Raw genomic sequence first — 22,495 nt, 5'->3', positions numbered from 1 at the left:
GAGTACGTACTTAACCCCTCGGCTGTGTTACGATCACTGCAATGAACTAAATCAACTTGGATGATGGGATTATTAATCGAATGCGATTTTTTATTGTCATTGGATAATGTGGAAAGTATTTATCATTATGCAATCATGGATGCATTCCGTACATATGTACATACGTCCTCTTGGTTGTAGCTTTCTCAGATTTAAATTATATGTCACGTGTAATACATATGTATGTATGTGTGGTTTTATTGACATGTACAATATACTATTGAATCAAGATGATTATTGTAAATTAGAACTTCAATGAAATTTGTTGGTTTCTATTTTTGAAATTGTAATATGTGATAATTAGGCATTGTTCTAATATATTTTTTTAATTTAAATATTCTTCAAAGAGATGGAATCCTTCGAGTGTTCCCATCAATATGTATCAATGGTAGACCGCATATGGCACTAATAAACGACCGCATACGATAAGAGTGCTGGTGTATAGATGAGTTAATTCAAAGCAAAGACATACTACATATGTAAATACGTGTGGAAGTACATTGTATATACACCAAGAAAGTTTATCTACGATAAAATATGCACATTTCTAACAATACAAATTATTATTAAATTTCTAGAAATTTTGTCTATTTATCAAAAAATCATTAGTTCAGAATCTAGACCTCGAAATGCACTTTCATTGTAAAAGAAGCGTTCGTTTCCGGCAAACGAAACAATAGAATAAAATATTCATCACGCTGTGACTTTTATAGGGACGTCTGTACGCGTTCAATCAATTCATCATCAGATAGTTATCTTGCGATTTTGGAAAGTTTTTTATTATCATTTTTATATACATAGGTACCTGCTCCACTTTTGGTCAATTTATCATTCGCTTATCGCATTATGCGATTGTTCTCGAAATCGCATGATTTTGAATTATATACATACATATGTATGTATATCGGAATGCCTATTAAATTTCTAAGCTGATCTCACAGGCATTGAGTTTCCCATCAAGTTTGACATTTCTCCTTTAGAGGACGTACAATGAATGGATTAGTAATTTCAATCTATGTATCGTTAATATTCATGATACAATTGTAGCATAAACCAATCAAAAGTATCAACTTCTGGTATGCAATTATTAAATTGCTAACATTATCTACAAGATTTGTTGCATTCATCTCAACATTTAAATTATTGTAAATGGTATCGACTGATCAAATGATTTATGTAAATTATGGTGTGTGACTTATTTTTATTTGAAACATACGTGTTATTATTTATAGTCATGTAAAGCTCTTTCTTATCACAAAATCGTATATGCTATCAACTTAGGTACACAATTGTGTATTGTATAAGTGTTGTTTTTCTTACGAAGAAGACAAAGAGTGATTAGTTTTACGAGAACCATTTTCTTCTGCGTCAGTTTGCTCGCGAACGTCGCCACAAAACTATGATCGAACGATCGCCTCCACACATTTCTGGAAGAATTTTCTTATAATGCAATCTTCGAACGAAACGAGATGAACGTGCGTGAAAAATGTACCGGAAAATCCGGTACGTGATCAATGTTGTTCAAATATTATAATTTCATACTAATAATCGTCGTCCTATCGTAACTCATCCTCTCGTCAAGAGGAAACCTTCAATCGCCATTTACGTTCGCATAATCAAAAGCGTATAAAACCGTCCAATAAAAATTTATAATATTGCAATTAAAAGTAAATGTCGTCGTGTTAACGCGGTGTTTATTGATATTGCATTTTAAATTTGTTCCCTTTGATCCTTTGCGTGTTTTGCCGACTGGATGTTGAACATAAAAGCAAAAGTTATTTTTTACATGTATATATGTTTGTGTATTATTATAATATCATATTGATTTGAAAAACCTTTTCACCATCGTATTTGTGCATTTTTGTCCGTTTGTGCGGATTTTCCGCTCAACTAAACCGCTTGCTAGGAACGTGTCGGAATAATGTGAACCATTGTGACCATTGTCCTCATTCTACTTTGAGAGCTACCAACCATCGTTTAAGCACGTTTAACATGAATACTTGAAACTTATATGTATACCATTTATAAATTACTAGTCAAAAGTACACAGCTCTACCCAGCTAATATTAGCTTATTATTGTAACACAAGATCTAACGACCGTACGTAATTTTTTATATAATCCATCATTTTGACAAATTAAATAGTACATATTTTTTATACTAAAATAAACTGTATGTTTATTTATATTACAATTTTGCTATAGTGTCATTATAGAGTAGTTCCAAGTCGTCTCTATAGCTAAATAAAAATAAAATTAAAACAATGAACAAAATGCAATAATACGACACGTAACCCTCAACCAGATCAGCATATTATAGATTAAACAAATCTAAGTTAACAGACGAAACCATCAAAATGGTAGGTGCCACAGGAAAATAGAACAAAGTGCGGCACCTAATGTATTGTACTCGAGATGGCAAGAAAAATTAAAGCTCAATTATTTATATATGTATATGTAATTATGTATATAATAACATATTCACTGTGATATTTTTCGATGGCAACTGGAAAAGTTTTGTCTCGAATACATAGTCACAGTAGGTATGGGAGTGTTTAGGAAAAACACATCCATACTACCATATTTGCGTTGAATTTAATGGATTTGATATATTATATATTGTCAAAAAGTCTATTCCTGATTTAATATCTATATTATTTGTTTTATTTTTTTATATAAATTAAATTATTACCATTTGAAGTAAGAGATAATATTTTATGCCCTTAAAATTTGCATAGTAAATAATGTACACTAAAGTTTCAAACTTAGTGTGCATAAATAGCTTTCAAATGCATATAAATACACCAAAAACTCCAACTTCAGCAATGGCTAACCACAATGGTTACTCTTTTGATTATAACAATCATCAATAGTTTATTACACTCATAGATAAAAAATTAATTTTACAATAGCATTGCTCGTAGTTGCTTGGATCAACAAAACTCATAATTTTGTTAGGAAATAGAATTAATGTCCAAGCCCAACTAAAAGGATTTTCTTCTCATATGTACATACATTCATGTATGTATGTAAGTTTGAAGATCAACTTGAATAAATAAATACATCAAAATATGATGTGTGTACCACCGCCGGTGTTTGTGCTTCAAAGTGAAGAAGTTATTGCTGTTACATGAGCCGTAATGTTGTTGTGCCTTCTTTTCTGTATCGGCCGCTTTTATTATTATACACAAGTGTTTTTTTTCCTTGCTTTCCACCCACTTCTTTTCACCACCACACATCGTCGACGTCACCTCGCGGTGAGGTGTACGACATACGTATCGATCAACATCCACACAGGCTCCGGGGGTGGTCCATTGTGATCCAGGGCGGTAGATCTCTCTTTCAGTCAATTTTACCTGTCCGCGGTGATCCATTTTTCCGCATTCGTACATTGGCACAATGATCGCTATTTAACTGCAGTAGCTTGGATACATGTGTATACCTATAGAACGGGGGGCGCCTCTCTTAAACGATCGATAGCATCCGTTCAATCGGTAGATTTATCTTGAAACGTGGAAAAAAAATTAAATGCCTCTACGTTATATTAAAGTGTATGGAAAATTGCGTAATTACATTGAATAAATAGATTATTTACGGTTCTAACGATGTGTATTCCGCGTTTCCGCAGAACGTTACATGCGTATAAATTTTAATTGATTGTTCATTTAAATACGCATTCCTGTACTGTACCGTCAATTTGAACGTTTTAATTACGAATTTAAGTGTGATCGGATCATTATGTAGAATTACAAATATACTAGTTCCGTTTTTACATTCAACCTTTTTGTAAACTTTTTTCATATTGAAATATGTAATTCCCTTAAACATAATAGTTGAATTTACTATGTATAATGTTTTTATCTTATAATGAGCTACTGTAAATGATCTATATGATAGATCCTATTAACTGTAGATATACTCAATTAAGTATTTAAACATTCGAATAAACTGTTAGCGATGACTATCAGGCCTGTATCTAAATGACTTTTTTTTTATTCTGAATAGCCTCCCCCACGTCTTATAATACTCACAGTGAGCCTTAAATCATTTTGTATGCGTGTAGTGAATCGTAGATATATGAGAAAAACCTTTTTTCATATTTATCGATCGCATTACTGCTAGTTTTCTTCTCGCAACAAAGAGACCTTATCGTCGTAAGGCGATCAACGCTTTGAATGGCTCCTTCAACAACTTTATGTTGATCCGTCGATGTAGAAGACATCCAATAAAAACGCATTGTAAAATAGTCCCCCTCCATTTATCGAATAGAACCTTTCACGACGGCCGCTATTATCCTACAGGATATGTCGTCTTTCTTATAGATTCATGGATGCTTTGATCCGCTGAAAAGATCGTACAAATCGCAGGTAATATCGATACGTATGGCTTAATTTTATGATCCATTTACAGGACAAGGACGGGTGAACCAACTGGGAGGAGTTTTCATCAACGGAAGACCACTTCCGAATCATATCAGATTGAAAATCGTCGAAATGGCAGCCGCTGGAGTCAGGCCTTGCGTCATCTCCAGACAGTTGAGAGTATCGCACGGGTGTGTGTCGAAGATACTGAATCGTTACCAGGTCAGAACCATATCTTTATTATAGAAATGAGCTTTGATATTTTGGTATTATTGTCGTACGAAGTCGCTTTTACCTGACTTATATATATACACTGACGAAGAGTTGACTTCGTACAGCAAAAATACGGCTTTGTAATATTTTGGTGACTCTTTATAGTGAAGTTTTAATTTCCGCAGGAGACGGGGTCCATCAGACCCGGCGTCATAGGTGGTTCTAAGCCGCGCGTCGCAACACCGGAAGTGGAAAACAGGATAGAGGAACTGAAACGGCAAAACCCAGGTATATTTTCCTGGGAAATACGGGATAGACTCATAAAAGACGGCGTGTGCGATAAACATACGGCGCCTTCCGTTAGTTCGATTTCTAGGCTCATCCGCGGCGGAAGAAGAGACGAATCCGATCCGAGAAGGAACCACAGCATCGACGGAATATTAGGTGAGTCAACACTAGAGGGAGTTTTCCCGGAAGTAGTAGCGCTTTTCGATTGCGACTTTTCCGTGACGCAACCACAACGCGTGACAACCGCTCCGATAGATCGCATTTATGGACGAGAAGAAAAATCGATTGCACAATACAATTCAAAATCTCCACATTTTGAAGTGTACGGTGTAAGTATTTCAGACGTCTCAATCATAACCGGCTGAATTGATTGATTCATCGTACGCAGATAGAGAGGTATGGTCGAATGCGATTACCTGCCACCCGTGGGCGATGCTTGTATTATATTATTTCAGATAATCGTTATAGATATCTCGGAAGTGAATTTGAACCCGGTATTAAATTGTGGAGTCGACTCTGGCTCTGTGTAGAAACATCGGCACTAATCTTGTAAACATTTGCGACGAAAAAACGCAATCTGTTCAGATTTATCTGCACATTATGTAAAGTGATTCATACGATGGATTATACGGCGCGAATTCAATTCGAGAAGTGATTCTAGTTTATCGTTATTTCCGGTAAATCGTCAGTTTGCCGTAAAAAAATTGCACTTTTCCAGTGAATTGAATATATTTTTGAAAATTTTAAGTATATTAGGGAAATGATTTTCTGATTATACTTTCGTGTCATTGATTCATTCAAAATTAAATGGAAATATGTATAGTTTAATAAATTTAACTTTTAATATGATCGCATCATTATTCAAAGAGCTTTTTTTGCAATGTGAATATTTATTTTATTGCAGACATTTAGAAAAATGTAGCTCGTATCATAAATCTATTGAAATCCGGCTGAATGATACATTTTATAAGTAATAAAATAAATGAATAAGTGACCGTCCGACCACCCACCGATGTAATTATTGCCGTATCTCTACGATCTGACGACGTGCCTTTCGAATTGTTCCCGAAGGCGCATTTTCGCATTTCCATACGAGAAATGACTCCGAGGAGGGACACTAGGGCTCTGTAGATGAACCTCGTCCATCATCAATGTCCACAACAACACCGGCAGCAGCCAAAGATAGCCGCGGCTAATTGTGATCAATTAGCATCGGACGCGCACCGGTCTGCGAAGCGCGCCGATTAAAAATTAACACGTCGTTGTTAATCGATCGGTCGAAAATTTAGAGCCTCGTTTAAAACGCATTCGTACTCGAATAAAATTATATATGTTATAAATTTGCCTTTTGATAGTTTTACAACAGAGAGGAGAAGTCGAATTATCATCAAGATAAATAAAGGTGGCCGGTTTAATTTTTAAATTGTCGCGCGCGCGTTCAAGTCTACTTTAGAAATCGGTATTGAAATTTATTTTTGGATGAGTTATTTTTAGTTTGTTGAAATTGTTCTATTATGGATATTCAATATGCACGAAAAATTAATAGCCATTATTACGCTCGATACAACATGTAATTTGTCGGTGCGTTTTTTTTTTATTGTTTATTATTATTTTGACTTACAGCGTTTTTGAAGTGATTTGTCGCTTTATTTAAATCGATTTCCTTTGGGGAATTGGCGTCATTATAGAAATGCATACACAATTGTTGGATTAGATTGAGCTAAAGTTTAGATTGAATTTTTACTTTATTTATTTGAAGAGTAATAGAAATGACTAAATTCAACGAAATGTCATACGTTCTAAATACAAGCACCGATATAGAATTTTTATATACCCACAGCATAGTAAAATTTTAATGTTTAACAGTTAAATGTCGCTCATATACATAATTTTTAACGACGTTTGACATTATTCTCGATTTCATGGTCTTATTAAAAAAACGGAAAAACCTGGAAAAGAAAAATATAACTAGGAATTGTCTCAATGTTAAAATTCAGAATCAGATTTCATTTTTTTTTTCATTTTCTCGTTAAATTTTTAAATTTTATAATTTTCACCAGATTTCTTTACTGCCTAACTTGTACATGTATAACTTTCACGTGCTGTAATTATCACATTTTCTTTAGTTTATCCGCCCAACTTTCATTTGGTCTTGCTTACTTTCTTCTATATTCTACGTGCATCCTTTTCGGTACCATTTATTTTTGCACATTTCATTTATTAAAACACCGTTTCAGTTATTCAATGTCAAATATACATATTTTAAGTTTAATTTTAAATATTCTGAATCACAGCGGCTTATGGTTAACGTTTCATTTTTTGCAACCGTTTTGCGTATGAATAAAAAAAAATCCATTTAAAAATAACAATTTGTCATGTAACGAAATATATATTCATGAATTTTTATAAGGAAGCGTTTGAACATATTGTCGTCCGCGAGTGATTTATGTATTTTAATAATAAATAATAAAATAAAAATTGAACTGAACGACAATTATGATCGATCGTCTGTAAATACGGGTAAATTGAATTTTGTCGAATGTGGAACATTGCCATCACGGACGGCTCGCGCGCATGTCCACTTTCCTGATCCGTGGCCGAGCCGTGCCAGAGCGAGACGACGCCATACGAGCGCTCAAAGGTGCGAAAGAGACAGAGAGAGATCGAGTGCGATGTGCGCACGCGCATAACTCAATATATCATAGTTTGGCCGGGTTGGATCAAAGGGCGCGCGGCTTCGCACCAAATTGATGGTTATAAAAATGAAATTAGTCCAGAAAGGTGTTATTATCCCATCGCATGGCCGCGGGGCCCCCGCCGCACAACCGTCACGTTCTTTCGTGGAGGCTTTCCATCAAAAAATCCGCCGTGCCGAAATATTATGTTGACCAGAAATTGTGTCGAACTCGTATACGAATATATTGTGAAAATAACCAACCAACGTTACGTTATTGCGGAGGCGCATGCGGGTTCAAAATATACCTTTAAATTTTTTTCATTAAAATATAATGCCTGATGTACTTGAGAGTTTTGTAGTCGTACTGCTAAATTTATCCTCGAACCGTACATTATATAAAAAGCTTGTAAATATAGTAGCAATCCATCCAAATAGAGATTTGTCTGCAGAAAAATAATTAGCTATGACATTTTTAGAACATAGCTATGTACAAACAGACGTATCGAAAACGATTCATTTGTTAAAAAAATATATATTAAATGCAATTTCGAGATCTTATTTACAATATGACTGAATATTATCCACACATATAATTTAAAAAAAAAACGCGTGGGGAATCATAGAAGTGTGGTGCTCAAAATGCAACCCCATTGGTTAATAATTAATAATTAATGAAATCGATGATATTGATTATGTTCACAATACATCTTAGATATATTCCAATAGCTACTGATCCAGTGATCTTTGTCTTTTTCATGTTTTTTTCGGTTATTATTTATAGTACCATCTTATCTTAATGTTAGTGTATAATAGGAAATCACTCACAAACCTTATTAACAATTCAATCCATTACTGATAGATAGTGTAATAGGCCTCAAAACAAAGCGGAAAATGTAACTAGGATCATCACTAGTCACCGGAGCCTGAGGGGGCCGTGTATTGTTCAAAGGTTGTAAATGCATTGTTAAAGGTTTGCCGAACAATGGATAGCACTGTGACTATCCTACCTCTAATCATCACCTCATCGTAATATTGAGTTGTTAACTTATTTGGCTTATTTTTTTGCCTTATTTTTTGACACAAATAGGTTTAAAAAAACCACTACAACAAACAAATTGCTAGAAACTCGTTTGCCGGTTTATCTGCGGACAAATCTCTGCGTATATTACAAGTTCTGTTTGCTCTCAGGTTTTAATTTTTATTTTTGTATAGTTCGATATCTCAAATTTGATACTACTTGTGGATTTGTCAAATATACACAAATTCAAAAATTGTTTAAAACTCAAAATGCAAAATAGGTGAGCGATGAATATTTTCATGTTAGTCTGAGTCTTCAATACCACGAAGGAAAAATGTCTGCTTTTGAGCAACGATTTCGAAGTCCGTGTGCTAAAAATAAACGAGGTGAACTTTAAAGTAATCTCAAAGTATATAATGTGCAATTGCTTCAGGACGTATAGTTAAATTTGTAATTTTTTAGAAAAGTGCGTTTCATTTATGTTCATTTTTCAATACTTGTTAGAGAAAGTAGCGTGACGGTCTCTCCATGTTTTTGTTTTGCTAAATTCAAGGCATCGGCTACCGATTGTCGAGTTAATATTTTGACAATGCAACTTCTACACCGTAACGTCGTTGTTTCTTTTTTTTCTAATGAAAATTGTTAAAATTTGACTCGCCTTTACTATGATCAATTATACACGTCGATTCAGTATCAAATCGTGACCGCTTTTTTCGGGGAAATCCGCATGATTAGCGGCTAATGGGTTAAATTCGTGATCGTCATTGTGCACCCGTTCAACACCTACTACGTAGATAAGACCTTGAAAAAACTTACGTACATCATAAGTTAAAACAAAAAAAAGTAAAGAAAAACAAAATAAAAGTACCAACCGGATGAAAAGAAATGGCCAATATAATCGAATATACACGGTGAATTACAAAAAATAAACAACAATTAAAAAATTGAATTAAAACCTCTCGTGACGAGACAGCACTGTAAATTGATCGATCGCGGTTACGATGCATACGTCAGCGATTTGCAAACTGTTTTTTTTTCTTTATTATTATTATATTATGATTACGTTTTTTGTTAGGAAGTGCTCCAATGCGCTATTACAGGTTGCGTTTAACCGATTTTCGCAACCCTGTTTCGGTTTTTACGCGCGTGCTAGGGATCATTGAGCAATTTTGCATATCTTTATTGTTTTCCATCATCGCTCATGTTTATCACAAGGGGTCCAAGTGTTCATCGCACGTATGAGTGTTTTCCTCGACCCGTGCGAGATAACTTGTCCTCGTATCGGACACGTTCCTTACTCGGAACCCGATCGTATTATTATTATATTGTACCTTTATATACTGTACGATTAACGGAACAATTTCAGTACAATGCGGCCATTATTTTGCTGAAGGATACGTTGTTGAGAGCAGCCGTTTGTGTTTTCCATTGTTTCTCAAACTTACTGTGGTCGAATTTAATATTAAACGTGCCTCCTTCTGAAAATTTTCATAGAAATCTGACTTTAGTATCAGAGTGGTCTTTTGTCAACCCGGTGTGGTTTATTCGTAAATAAAATTAGACGTCATTTAATTTAGAATTTTTTATATTTATTATTATTTACTATGTTACATGTTCCCTTTATTATTTGCGATGAATTTTAACAGATGTTCCAATTTGTAACCTGCAAAATATCAACTAAAAAGCCAGCTGAAAAGTTTCAACTCCTATTCGAATGTTATTTGTCGTCTTCAAACACGTTAATTATAGAGCATGTAAATTTTTTAATATAAATATAACAATTATAAATAATTTGCTTTTTAAGGTTAAATTAGATTTGCCTAATTCCACTCGAACATCAAGGTTTTATTTATTTATCTTTTAAAATACATCAAAAAATGTACGTGGGAGTATTTTTCAAGGAAAATTTATTTATATAATGAAACAATTTAAATGTTTATTCATATGATTTGTACATATGTACATACATACATACATACATATATAAAAATATACATTTTGTAAACTATGAATATTCACGCATGGGTAATTAAAAATAATTACTTTGATAATGTCTATTTTGTAAAAACATACATACATCTTTTATACGTGGAAATTTAATAGTTTCTAATTAATGATTTTGAATTTGTAAACTGAATATATTTGATTATGGGTATGTATGTACATAGTTTGTCAAACACAATAATAGCCTTTTGTATCCGACGGTCTAGGAATTTACTATTGAATAATAGTGGATGTTCGCTATCGACGCTATTGGAAACTAACCGAGGAAAGTTTTGCATAACAATTACGATAAGCAAACAACTTTCGATCTAAATCACAGTTCAATTGCTCTGTGCAAAATATTTTCTCTGAATAGGTTCCAACAGCGGCTGTGGCGGCCCTGTTTCTCTGTGTTAATTCAATCAGAACATCCGTCGTTTAATTTGCAACATGCTTTTTTTAACCGCAAAACGTAATTATGTACCCACCGACATGAATATTCTTAGGGAAGGCCGACGGCTACAAAGTCTGTGGTGAGATGTGCGCTGAAACGGCACAAGCAAAAAAAATATATAAAAACTCCTTAAAAATAAAAGTGTCCAGTGAAAGTGTCGTCGGAATTTCTAAAATATATATATAAATGTTAACAGGTCTATTAAATATATATTTAATTTCACTTATTCTCATGAATGTAAATTTAACTTGCCATCAAATCGATATATCTCGCCTTACTAAAAAGTACTGCAGTATTTTCCACAATGTAGTGTAAATAAATGAAGCGGAAAAAATAAAATGTCAATGTTCATGGCGTGTTGTGTCGAAACTCCCACAATTATTTCACTTTCTAATTTGCATTAGTTAAACTTCCTAGATCTCATAATAATAATAATAATGACGTTAGGTATACTGTTTGCGGTTATTATCGATGCTGTTGTAGTAATTTGGTTTTGCGGTTTAAAAGTTTGCATACATATATACGTGTGCTCTCGATAAACGCGCCAAAAATATCTTTGTATATGTATATGGACAAAATTTACGAGTTATTTATTGCGTGATGAAATTGTGATCTATTCAATTTTTTCCCGTTCCGTTGGGCAAGTAATATGCCAATGCATTTTTTTTTTCACCGACTTGACAGTTCAAATATGTCATAAAATTAATGCGCATACAGAGTGTATCATAACTTAGGTATTTCAAAACGTATGTTCTTACGTCTATCCGTAGACTTTATTTAGATGCATATCGATTTAAAATGGGATAGGTACTATTTTCCTCAATAGTTATTTTGATGAGTACATTATCCTCTGCTGTGTGGAATCCTCTCCCAAAAGAGGGGATTTATTTACCCTTTTACCCAAAGAATATTGAAAAATTTTGTCCTTCCAATATATGTTTGCTTCTATCAAATATTTTTCTTTCGATCTATTTTTCATATTTACACACATTTCATACATCTATATGAATTGTGTTTTGACAGATGTGTCCATCTTTCAGAATAATCTTACAATTTTTCTTAAAGACAGAACTTTTCATTCGTCCGTATATATTATATGTATGTATTTAATATATAATATTATACATATGCACGAGTTTACATAATGGAACTTGTTGAGCGTGTAATTTAAAAACTCAATATGTTTACATTGTCCGACGAGTATCATTCGATGGCTACCGGAATTCAACAGGTGTTACCGGTATGTGCCGCTCGACTAGGGTGACTACCCGTCCGTGTGCCGCTTTATTGCTCACTAAATTTACAAAAATATGCAATAACACTCGGCGATATTGCATATTCAATTACGCCAGGAATCGACGTCGAGCATAAATATCGTGATTTTATTTGAGGAGTTTTTTTTTACGATATATTAATAATATAACGTCTGCGATTTTTTTCGAAAAAAAAAATAGGTGTGGTCGTTCACACGATTTTTGCGCGCTGTTGTGATGAACCAATTTTTCGGGACTGAAACAGTTTGTATTTATGATAAATAACGACCTATCGCGTCATGTTCACCCGAGCGTTTGTTTTTGATGAGCCGCCCGGTACTACAGTGTAACCGAAACTCATCACAAAACAAAGTATTTACCGAAATAGCGTCGTCGCCCGCGGTCGCAAACTTTGCCGAGTCATCGCCGGTGAATTAAGGCTCTGCAGTACAAAGGTGTGAATGAAGGTGAGTTCAAGGGGCGGGTCGCGGTCCCACATTGTGCCCAAAGAACGCTTTGACTCTATGTTAATTTCGGACCCAAGCCGCCTTTGAAGGAATTGCAACGACACTGAGTCTAAATCCCTGTGGGTGTTTTGATTCCGTATAGAAGTTCATTGAAGCTTTGTACTTTGTGCAATCGGTATTGGTCCACAATTTGTATGATGATGACAAAATTGAAACGAGGAAAACAACTCCACAAAGCTACCTAAAGGTCTGGGTAATATACATATATGATACAATCGCTGTTTGGACGTTTGTACGTACATATGTACTTGATTTGCCCAATTTTAATTTATACAAATATATCAATTTGTTTTTTGGAATTTTTCCAAAATACAAAATGCTCATACAAATATAATAAAATTCAGTATGAAATGTATTTTTTCGCTTTATATTATTATAGTAACGTTGCGCAATATGGAAAATTTTCACAATCGACTATCAAACATGGTTCGCAATACAATCAAAACAGTATGACTCGTTGCGCTATTAAATAGTTATGCATTATGAAAATGAACCGATTACAAATTTAAATATATAATATATAAAAAAAATTAAATTTCACCACCGCGAGTCAACACTGGCCGCAACTTGATTTTTTTACTATATTATTTCCGTTTGTTGGACGGTAAAAAGTTAACTACTTTTCACCTGTGTGATACAATCGAATATGCATTTCGGTAGCGGTCTCACATCGACCGTATTGTTTTTTTTTTTTGTTTTTTTTTTATTTATTATGTTTTGTTGTTCTCGTTTCACAGTCAACTAACTGCTTGTGTACATATACATATATTGATCTAGTTGTTAGTGTTGTAAGATAGCTGTTGTTAAAGCTTGTTGTCACATCGATCTAATCGGATGGTTTGTTTCTTTGCAGGTACGTCGTCTTGTGACGAATCCGATACCGAGTCCGAGCCTGGAATTACTCTGAAAAGGAAACAAAGAAGATCTAGAACCACTTTCAGCGGAGATCAATTGGATGCACTGGAACGTGCCTTTTCTAGAACTCAATATCCAGACGTCTACACTAGGGAAGAATTAGCTCAAAAGACGAAACTAACTGAAGCTAGAGTACAGGTACTTTCATAAATTTTATTTTAGATCACTTTCGTACGCAATCATATTGACATATTTCAAAAGTTTTTAATGTCATTGTGGTTTAAGCTGAAAGTAATAAAAAAAATACGATGAAATATATGTAGATAGATGAATATTTTAAAATCATTGAAAGTTTTCACATTCCGTCTTTTTCATATTCATTCGCGGTTTAAGACGAAAATTCGGACATTATTCATTGTCAAAAATTATCGCGGTGGAAAGTTTTCACGCCGCTTTTCTTTGTTCTCACTTTAGACTGTCAAACCGTGAACGATTTTCATTTGAAAATAAATCCGGATTATCGAAAGAATCTCTCTCTAGTCTCTACATACAATTTTTTTCGAGATTAAAGTATTACATGTACGTACGTATATAATACGTACCAAATTTTGTTTTATTATAGTAAAAAAAATCCGAATGAAAAACTCGGCAATGCTTTGGTTAGGTATCGTCATAAAATTTATACATCAACATGTCGAACAAACATCTTCACCAACCTTTTTCACCGCACAAGCCATGAAAGTATGTATATAATATTATAACCCATAAAACCGCAAATAACGTTAATAACGTCAGGTATAAATTACGTTTTTATTACGCGTGTTTATTTAAGAGTTGAAACTTATTCGCGGTCACACACAAGTATGTGCTCAACGATAATTCAAAATATTTATTCTCCGAAGGGAAAACAATACAGATCATTCTCGGAACAAAAATTCGATTATTCTGCAATTATCGACGTGCAGATCAAAACGTCGTAGGCTTAAATGCCATAACGGTTTTAGTTAACGCAGGTATTACATAAGGCGTGAAACACAATAGAACTCTTTGTTATTCGATATTAATAGATTCACTTATACATTACTATGTACTATGTACATATATGTATATATATATATGTATATGTAGGTATATCAATAATCAACACTAATCATACACTTATGCTTTTTTAAATGTGTATATATTGACAAGCTCATAACATTTCAAAATGTTCATCCATTCCATTTAATAGAATATTTTTAAATATTTGCAATTAGCCGTTATATTCTAAAGTAGCAAAAGTCCAATTTTCAGTTCTAAAGTAGCAAAAGTCCAATTTTCAGTTTCAAATATAACGGCTCTTATATGACGACTCCAGAATGTTTCATTTCCGGATCAATAGTAACATTGATTAGTTTACTTCGGATACTAATTATAAACTACCATATTTATTCGTATAACCTTTTCTAATAACGGTCATTGGAGCACTTGTTGTTCTTTCTACCAGATATGAGCATTTCTAAGGAACTGGATTTCTCTCTCTCTTTTATAATATGTTAAAATTTGACTATTCGTAACCTATTATGAGAATAGCATACGTTTCAAAAGTACATCATAGTACATCAATCGTGAAAATTACGTATTTTTCACATTGCACCATTTTGAATATAAAATTTTGTGGGTTCATAATCGGGAAACTGTACTATGTACTCACATTTCCACGATTCATTTCATACGTAAACAGCTAATGATAAATTTTGAAATATCTCAATTTTCTAGGTATGGTTTTCGAATCGTCGAGCACGCCTTCGCAAGCAGCTCAACTCCCAACAACTGAGCGCTTTCAACACCATGTCTTTACCATCTACCTTCCCACCGGTGCACTCTCAACAATACGAACCACCATCGAGCTTCAACCCTCAATGTGCAGCATCTTGGGCCCAACAATCTTACGGCAGCCTCGGATCATCCGCCCTATCGGCACCCAGTTCGCTGACAGCACCTCTACACCAAGCGGCACTGAGCTCGTCTACTCTCTGCCAGAGTGGACTATCGGCTCCTTCAATTCACCAAACACCGATCGGATCAACGAACAACGAACTGACAACCAATACGAGTCCAGTTATAACCTCAAGTCCACCCCAACTGAGTCCCGGAATACAATCGGGATATCCAGCCCACGGAACGTACGTCAACGGAGAATCGAGTCCTCCTGCCACATACGGAAGCTATGGCCTCTCGGGAGAGTACGGGAAACAAGCTGGAGACATGGCAGGACATGGTCATTGGACATCTCGTCATCCGGCTGCGCACGCGCAGAACAAGGTCCCGGAGGTAGCCGCGTGGGCGGATAATTACAGGTGAGCAGCTAAAACCCGAAACCGCCTTTTAACTTGTATATTTTTTGTGTGTGTTTGTAACAAATGTGTATTACGTGTTTGAGATGTTTCAACTGCCGACTGGCAATTACAATGATTACAAGTTTATTGAGATGAAAATCAGTCCGCATATTGGTCCGGTTTCGTCTATCGTTGTCTGTATCAGGCATGTCGAACTCTATTTTAGTCAACGGGCCACTAGAAACAGTTTCGAATAGTAATACTGCGTAATTTGTACAATTTGTTCAAAAACGCCTTTATACTAATTTTTTTAAATCATTCACGAGATTCACAAATGTACATATATGTTAAAGTTGAAGTTTATCTTCTAGTTGTAATATATTATATTTTGACTAGTTGGAATATATTCCGTCTAACCCACGTAAGTTGATTCATATAGCGAATTACATTTGAACTGGTCAAAATATATTACAACTGAAAATACAGTTGAATTATAAGCTGGTACCGGGTAAAATGTAGAGGTTAGGTTTTCGTGAAAACGTCACTCGACTAGTAAATTGAATCGGAAAGTCTCATTTTTGTTTTGAACACATTCTTAGAGTTATCGTAATACGGCACTCATTACTTTTATTCGTAATACCTAGCAAATATTAACGCATTATTGAATTCTAAAGCATTCGTAAAAACATCACATATGTCAAAACTCAACTATTATATTACAATCGGCGGACATTGTTTAAAGTGTGTATGCACTTGTAGAGATATAATTTACTAGTTGAATTGTATTCGAATATGAATGACCTAAAACGCCAGTTGGAATATATTACAACTGAAAATACACTTCGACTGTAACATACATACATATATGCTAGTTCTATAGCTTGTCTACAGACAAATCGGAAGCAAGTCTATCAATTTATCGCAATGGTTTCTCGTAAACCAACGAAAGATAAAACTTTTGTATCACAACACAAAGTGATCTTAGTAGCGTTCGTTGATGTGTTTTCCGGGACTTTTATTCGCCATAAATCTAAAAACATGAAAAACTATAAATCATTGAAACTTGATCAATGATCAATACTGAATACAACAAGCCAAAATCTCGCATTTATTGATAGTTCGTATATATGATACATACATATATGTAGGTAAAGCTCTCTCGGTTACGGACCGTACATTCGGTACGCCTGACCTAAACGGATTCAATATATTTAGAGATGCCGAAAATAATATCGCAATTTTGTCTTTAATGGAATTGCGCTCCGATTCTGATGGCCGCGTTTGGATTAATCCGAATTCGTCCCACAATTTATTAATGTTCTGGCCAGGCTCTATAATGGCACACCGGGCTGTTGGTCGTAATTACAATTCGGTATTGTGCGCCTCTACACATCGTAATTACACTTTTTAGTACAGATACAAATTCACCAAAAACGCAGCTGAAATCTTAGATCGAAACTCTCGTTCACTCGCCCTGCAATTAAAGTATGTAAAATTCGATCGAATCGCCATAATAAGTTATACCGAATCGATAATCTCCGCGTGTATGTATGTAATTGTGCTTTTTTTTTGTCGGACGTTTAGCCTTCAGTGAGAGGGGAAATTTTTTATTTATTTTAATTTTTTTCGATAATTTCAAAGCGTCTTCTGTATGCGCTCAGTTTTTGGCGTTTTCCTTTTTTATTGACGGAATTCAAAATAGCTCGTTTTAATTGACAATTTGCATATTCAATAACGTTTACTGTTTTTTTATTAATAATATTTTAATTATTTTTCTACTCGTTTTACGTGCCGTTAATAGCTAAGGACGCACTTGTCGTTACAAGTGCATTTATATTACGGCTGCAATTGATTTTAATTTTAGAAATATTCTAAAATTTGGGTCATGATTTTGCAATTAAAATATGTCTAATTAGAATTTAACATTACTTTGAATAATTATTTTTAAAATATTCCACCGACAAGTGCGTTTACTTTTACATATTCATTGAATATATTATATGTATGTATAAGAATGATACGACGAATCCTCGAAATCCTTCATATAATTCTTTTAATCACAGACTAATCATAGACTATAAAGGATGTTTTAATAAAATTAGTATGATATAAATCGATAAAACTTCCAATCGTGATGCATTCATTGCCGCATTATAATGGCCAATTTACTTTGGAGGTCTTTTACACGGTAGGAGACTATGGTAGCTGTTGAATGTCAATAAGAAAGACTACATTGTAGGTCTGTCGAGACGTGGGGTGGGCGGATACCCCGTCAGACTCGTAGCACCCTCTCATTAAGAGCTCGGGGCCGCCAATCAATTAAATGTTGAGAACAACAGGCCTCTGCCATCACCAGCACAAACAGGACTCGGAGTTATCATTGGCGAGAGAACGTGTCATTAGCGTTGCGGAATGTGCAACCCGGGATGCGCCTATAAACATGACTAAGTTGTAAATTATGCACAAACGTATACGTCATCGATTCCTCAATGAACAGTCAGTGTATTATGTATATCATTATGTGAAATGTCTTAAGTTTTCCACAGCCGCAATGACTAGGCGATGTTGCATAAAGCTCCGAGTAAACGGATGTAATAATATCGATTTTGTGTTGCGTTCGGTTTTGTTTTTTTCTTTTTTTTTTTTTGTTAAATCGTTTGATATACAATAAATATGGCGATTCGTCCAGAAAACGATTCGGCTACCGTATGTTGTGTTCATTGATCATAAATAAACCCGCGCCTCTGACCGGGGAGCACGAATTAAGCCTAATTGCCCCTATATCTCCCATCTGTGGGGTATGTATGCGGTATGTTGTGTTCTCTCTCGCCTGGCTGGGTATTTTTTTATTATTATTTAAGACTTGCTCTAATTATTATCGAAAAATTTGACGGATATCGTTGTGAAGCGCCGCCGATGATTAGGGTCAATAAATTTATGGCTTCTTGTGGGAACGTGGTAGTCTACCTATTAATGAAATATTTAATCGGTACTTTTTTCAGTTTAAATAGAATTTTATTCTATTGAATGGAATCTTATTTAATTGTCGCACGGATATGGTTTAATTATTTGTAGGCTACGTGTACTTATATAGATAAATACATAAATATATGCGCAATTATAGTGGACATTTAAATTCGATTTAGTAATTTAATTAATATCGTAACATTTCGAATATTATTATATTTTATTGTTAAAATTTATATTTACAACCAATACTTCGAATATTATTATATCTTATTGTTAAAATTTATATTCGCAACCCTGAATGTATAGAAAAATATGTCATGATGTTATAATTAAAAGTTTAGAACTTTAAACCTCTACGTTTATGTATAAAACTGTCGAATTTGAACATTTTTTTCATCAAACCATCTTCGCCATCGTTATATTACATACATATGTACATATATTATTATTATTAAATTTTGTAATTATTGCGTACGTACATACGTGTATCATACACATACATATGTATGTATACACATACATATGTATTTATACACATATTTTATTAATTTTTTAAGCTAAGATTTCTCCTTGAGAATTTGTATAAATGTCATTTTAGACATTTCGATCTTCGTAGAACGAATAAATTAAAATCATACTTAATTTTTTTTGTTTTAAAAAAAAATGTGCATATTTCATTAGCGGCATATTTGTTTATTCCGCTTTAATGACTCCTCTGTAGTGTTTTTTTTTTCGTTTGACTTAATATGCGGTTATCTATAACTTCGTGCCTGTTTTAGATCATAAAAATAATTACGTTTCGAAGCCGACTAACGAAGTCTGTATCGCAAATCGTTAAAAGTAAGTGCCACCGTGCAGCGAACGCATTGTCGCACGTACTCGGTTCGCTTCTATGATATTATTATTGGGAAGTAATTAACCGCACACAAGATTATTGCGGCATAAATTAAATACACCCAGCGTGTGTGGGTTTACTTGAATAGATCCTGAATAAGATCATAAATCATTTTCACATATCCAATAAAAAATAAATATCGAATTTTTCATCGTTATCTGAGAAAATTGTAAATTTTTCCAAGTAAAGGCGTTCGATTCGAATCAAAGTGTCCCATATATTTGAGCTGGGGATTCTTGAGCGTATTTTTTCTGTGTTCGTTTTCGTCGTGGTTCAATAATGACCGGTTGGTCAGCGCCGGTAGCCGGTCAATAATTAACCAAATAATCGGTTTTACCACGGCCGGAGCTACCTATGTGCCAGCGGGCGTAGAAAACGCCACACAGTGTAATTCTAATGATAGTCGAATAGATCATTTTCCGTGTGATCTGTTATTATCCGTAAAAGATAGTCACGATTGGCGGTAGCAAACGATCGTACACTTCACACCGTGCCGTGCTGTGCCGTGATGTGACGTACCATCGATCAGATTTCCATCTATTGACGTGATAAATTTGAATTTTTAACGGTTGAAAACTTTTCCAATGGGGAAAAATCTAATATAATATCTATCCGAAACTTTTAAAAATTTTAATCTCGTTTTAAAAAGTCCACATGACAACCATGTTTGTACAGGTACATCGCATTCATCATTGCGTATGAAAAAAAAACAGCTATATTTAAAATTTAAATTAAAAATATGTTAGTATACGAGCTAATAAATAATATACAATTTCTTGAAAATTAAATACATATATGTATTTTTTATAATGGGAGATAGTAGTAGGATTGAAATCGCAATGAGCGGGACAAGTAGCTAGAATAATGGATGAAACGTAGTCGTAGGAAGTGCTGGAATGATACCCGAGATGAGGTAAAAGGGTGAAAGGAAGGCTGCAAGAAAGATGGATGGACTTAAATAATAAAAAAATGTGTAAGGTGAGATGGATGAAAGTTGCGCAAAACAGATACGAATGGAAGCGTGTTGGAGAGATCTTCATCCAGCAGCGGATGGCTGTAAATGATGATGATGAAATATTATGGATATGAAGGATGACGATAAATAGTAATAACATTTTTGTAAATCTAATAGATAAAATAACTATACGTATCGGAAATTAAGATTAAAATTTATTATATAGCTAATGTCAAACATTGACATATTGGCGTATTTGAATGTGTATATTGTAAAACATTTATATATGTATGTACATGGTCAAAGTTACTAATATGACTCAGACTATTCGCTTTTTATTTGCTTTTTTCGTTGCAAACGGTCAATTGACCTTCTCAAATGATATTTAATTCAATTTTGGCCATCCCTATAATTTAGGTGAATAATCTTTTAATGTAATTGCTTTCGTGATACGTAAAATCGCAATACGTAGTAAAAGGTTAAAAGCGATGATACATATTCGGATAGAATCGCGTCATTTTAGATGTAAGAATTTATTCAAAAATAATATGCTTGAATTGAAAAGAATTAAATTAAGCGTACCGACACCCGCATTCAGCCTTTTATCCTTTGAGATTTTCAAAGTTTTTATCGCTTTAATCTACTTGAAAGCGCAAATACGCATTTTTTTCGATTCTCTTTTGATGTACGTTATTAATATTTTTTTTTCAATTTGTCCACAGTTCCTTCTTCGCTGCTAATCCATCTCATTACGGATCTCATGCCCATTCACCCACCGAGGCCAAGTCGGGCTATCCTTACATTGGACAACTTGGCGGTATGGATATGAGCAGGGTACACTAAAAATTTTTATTTTTAAATTCGTGTCGTTAAATGCATGTTTTTAATTTTAGGATAAAATCATTGTAATTTTCTAATAACAATTTTCACTCATAAAAACAAAGTGCCTATAAAGTCACTGAGGCCTTATTTTTACCATAGCATCAAAATGTTCACAATTTTCATACATGTTCAATTTTATTAAGCACATTGAATCTATTATATACATTTATTATATTCTAACTGCTGTTATTCAAATCAAATGTTTTAAATTTGTAAATATGTTATAAATGTTTAGTATTGTAAGGAAAAATAAGTGATTTTTTTTAGTTGTAGGTATGTATATATAAGAATTTAACCAAGATGTATTTTGATTAATTTTTATTATAGTTTATATAGATTTATGTACTATCATCACACTGTTCAAATATTCTTTATGAAACTATGTCCAAAATTTGCCTTGTAACCTTATCTGTAGTTTTACAAAATTGAAATGTTCACTCTTAGCGAATAATAAGTTATACGAAACACTGTAAAAATGCCTTATAAATTAATAAATAAATAAATAAAAATTGAAATTATCCATATATTTTTTCTTATATATTTCATCCCATATCAAACAGACAAACATAAATATATACACATCACAAAAATACACAACACACACACATGTCGAAATACAATTTCCGGAGAGAGCGCTTTTATTTGATAATAAAAGATGCTTTCGAACATTTTTTTTGATATTCCTTTTTACTCAAAGTTTATCTCTACAAAAGATTTTCTCAGTGCAGCATGAAAAAAAAGCTCATAAGATATAGAAAAAGCGTAAAATAATAGTCGTTCACAGTTTCAAATCGTAATGCCTCTAATT

General features: G+C 33.8%; 1 protein-coding gene across 6 annotated transcripts in view; it reads left to right on the top strand.

The window, feature by feature from the left end:
* Nucleotides 1-22,210, top strand: part of gsb (paired box protein gooseberry) — a 37,599-nt gene extending 15,389 nt beyond the window's left edge. For 2 of the 6 annotated variants that reach the window (XM_077437571.1, XM_077437574.1), the window contains 5 exons: nucleotides 4,449-4,621; nucleotides 4,801-5,056; nucleotides 13,666-13,865; nucleotides 15,426-16,006; nucleotides 21,528-22,210. In XM_077437571.1, the coding sequence (XP_077293697.1) occupies nucleotides 4,449-4,621; nucleotides 4,801-5,056; nucleotides 13,666-13,865; nucleotides 15,426-16,006; nucleotides 21,528-21,648 (1,331 nt within the window). In that variant the 3' untranslated portion in view covers nucleotides 21,649-22,210. Of the gene's footprint in view, nucleotides 1-4,448; nucleotides 4,622-4,797; nucleotides 5,057-13,665; nucleotides 13,866-15,425; nucleotides 16,007-21,527 lie in introns of all 6 variants that reach the window. The other 4 variants (XM_077437575.1, XM_077437576.1, XM_077437570.1 and 1 more) reach the window with 2 other exon arrangements.
* Nucleotides 22,211-22,495: the final 285 nt, after the last annotated feature.

This window comes from Arctopsyche grandis, chromosome 9 (assembly GCF_051622035.1).
Source record: "Arctopsyche grandis isolate Sample6627 chromosome 9, ASM5162203v2, whole genome shotgun sequence".
NCBI lineage: Eukaryota > Metazoa > Arthropoda > Insecta > Trichoptera > Hydropsychidae > Arctopsyche > Arctopsyche grandis.
The sequence above is the reverse complement of the archived record's forward strand: the minus strand, read 5'-3'. Positions and strand labels throughout refer to the sequence as shown.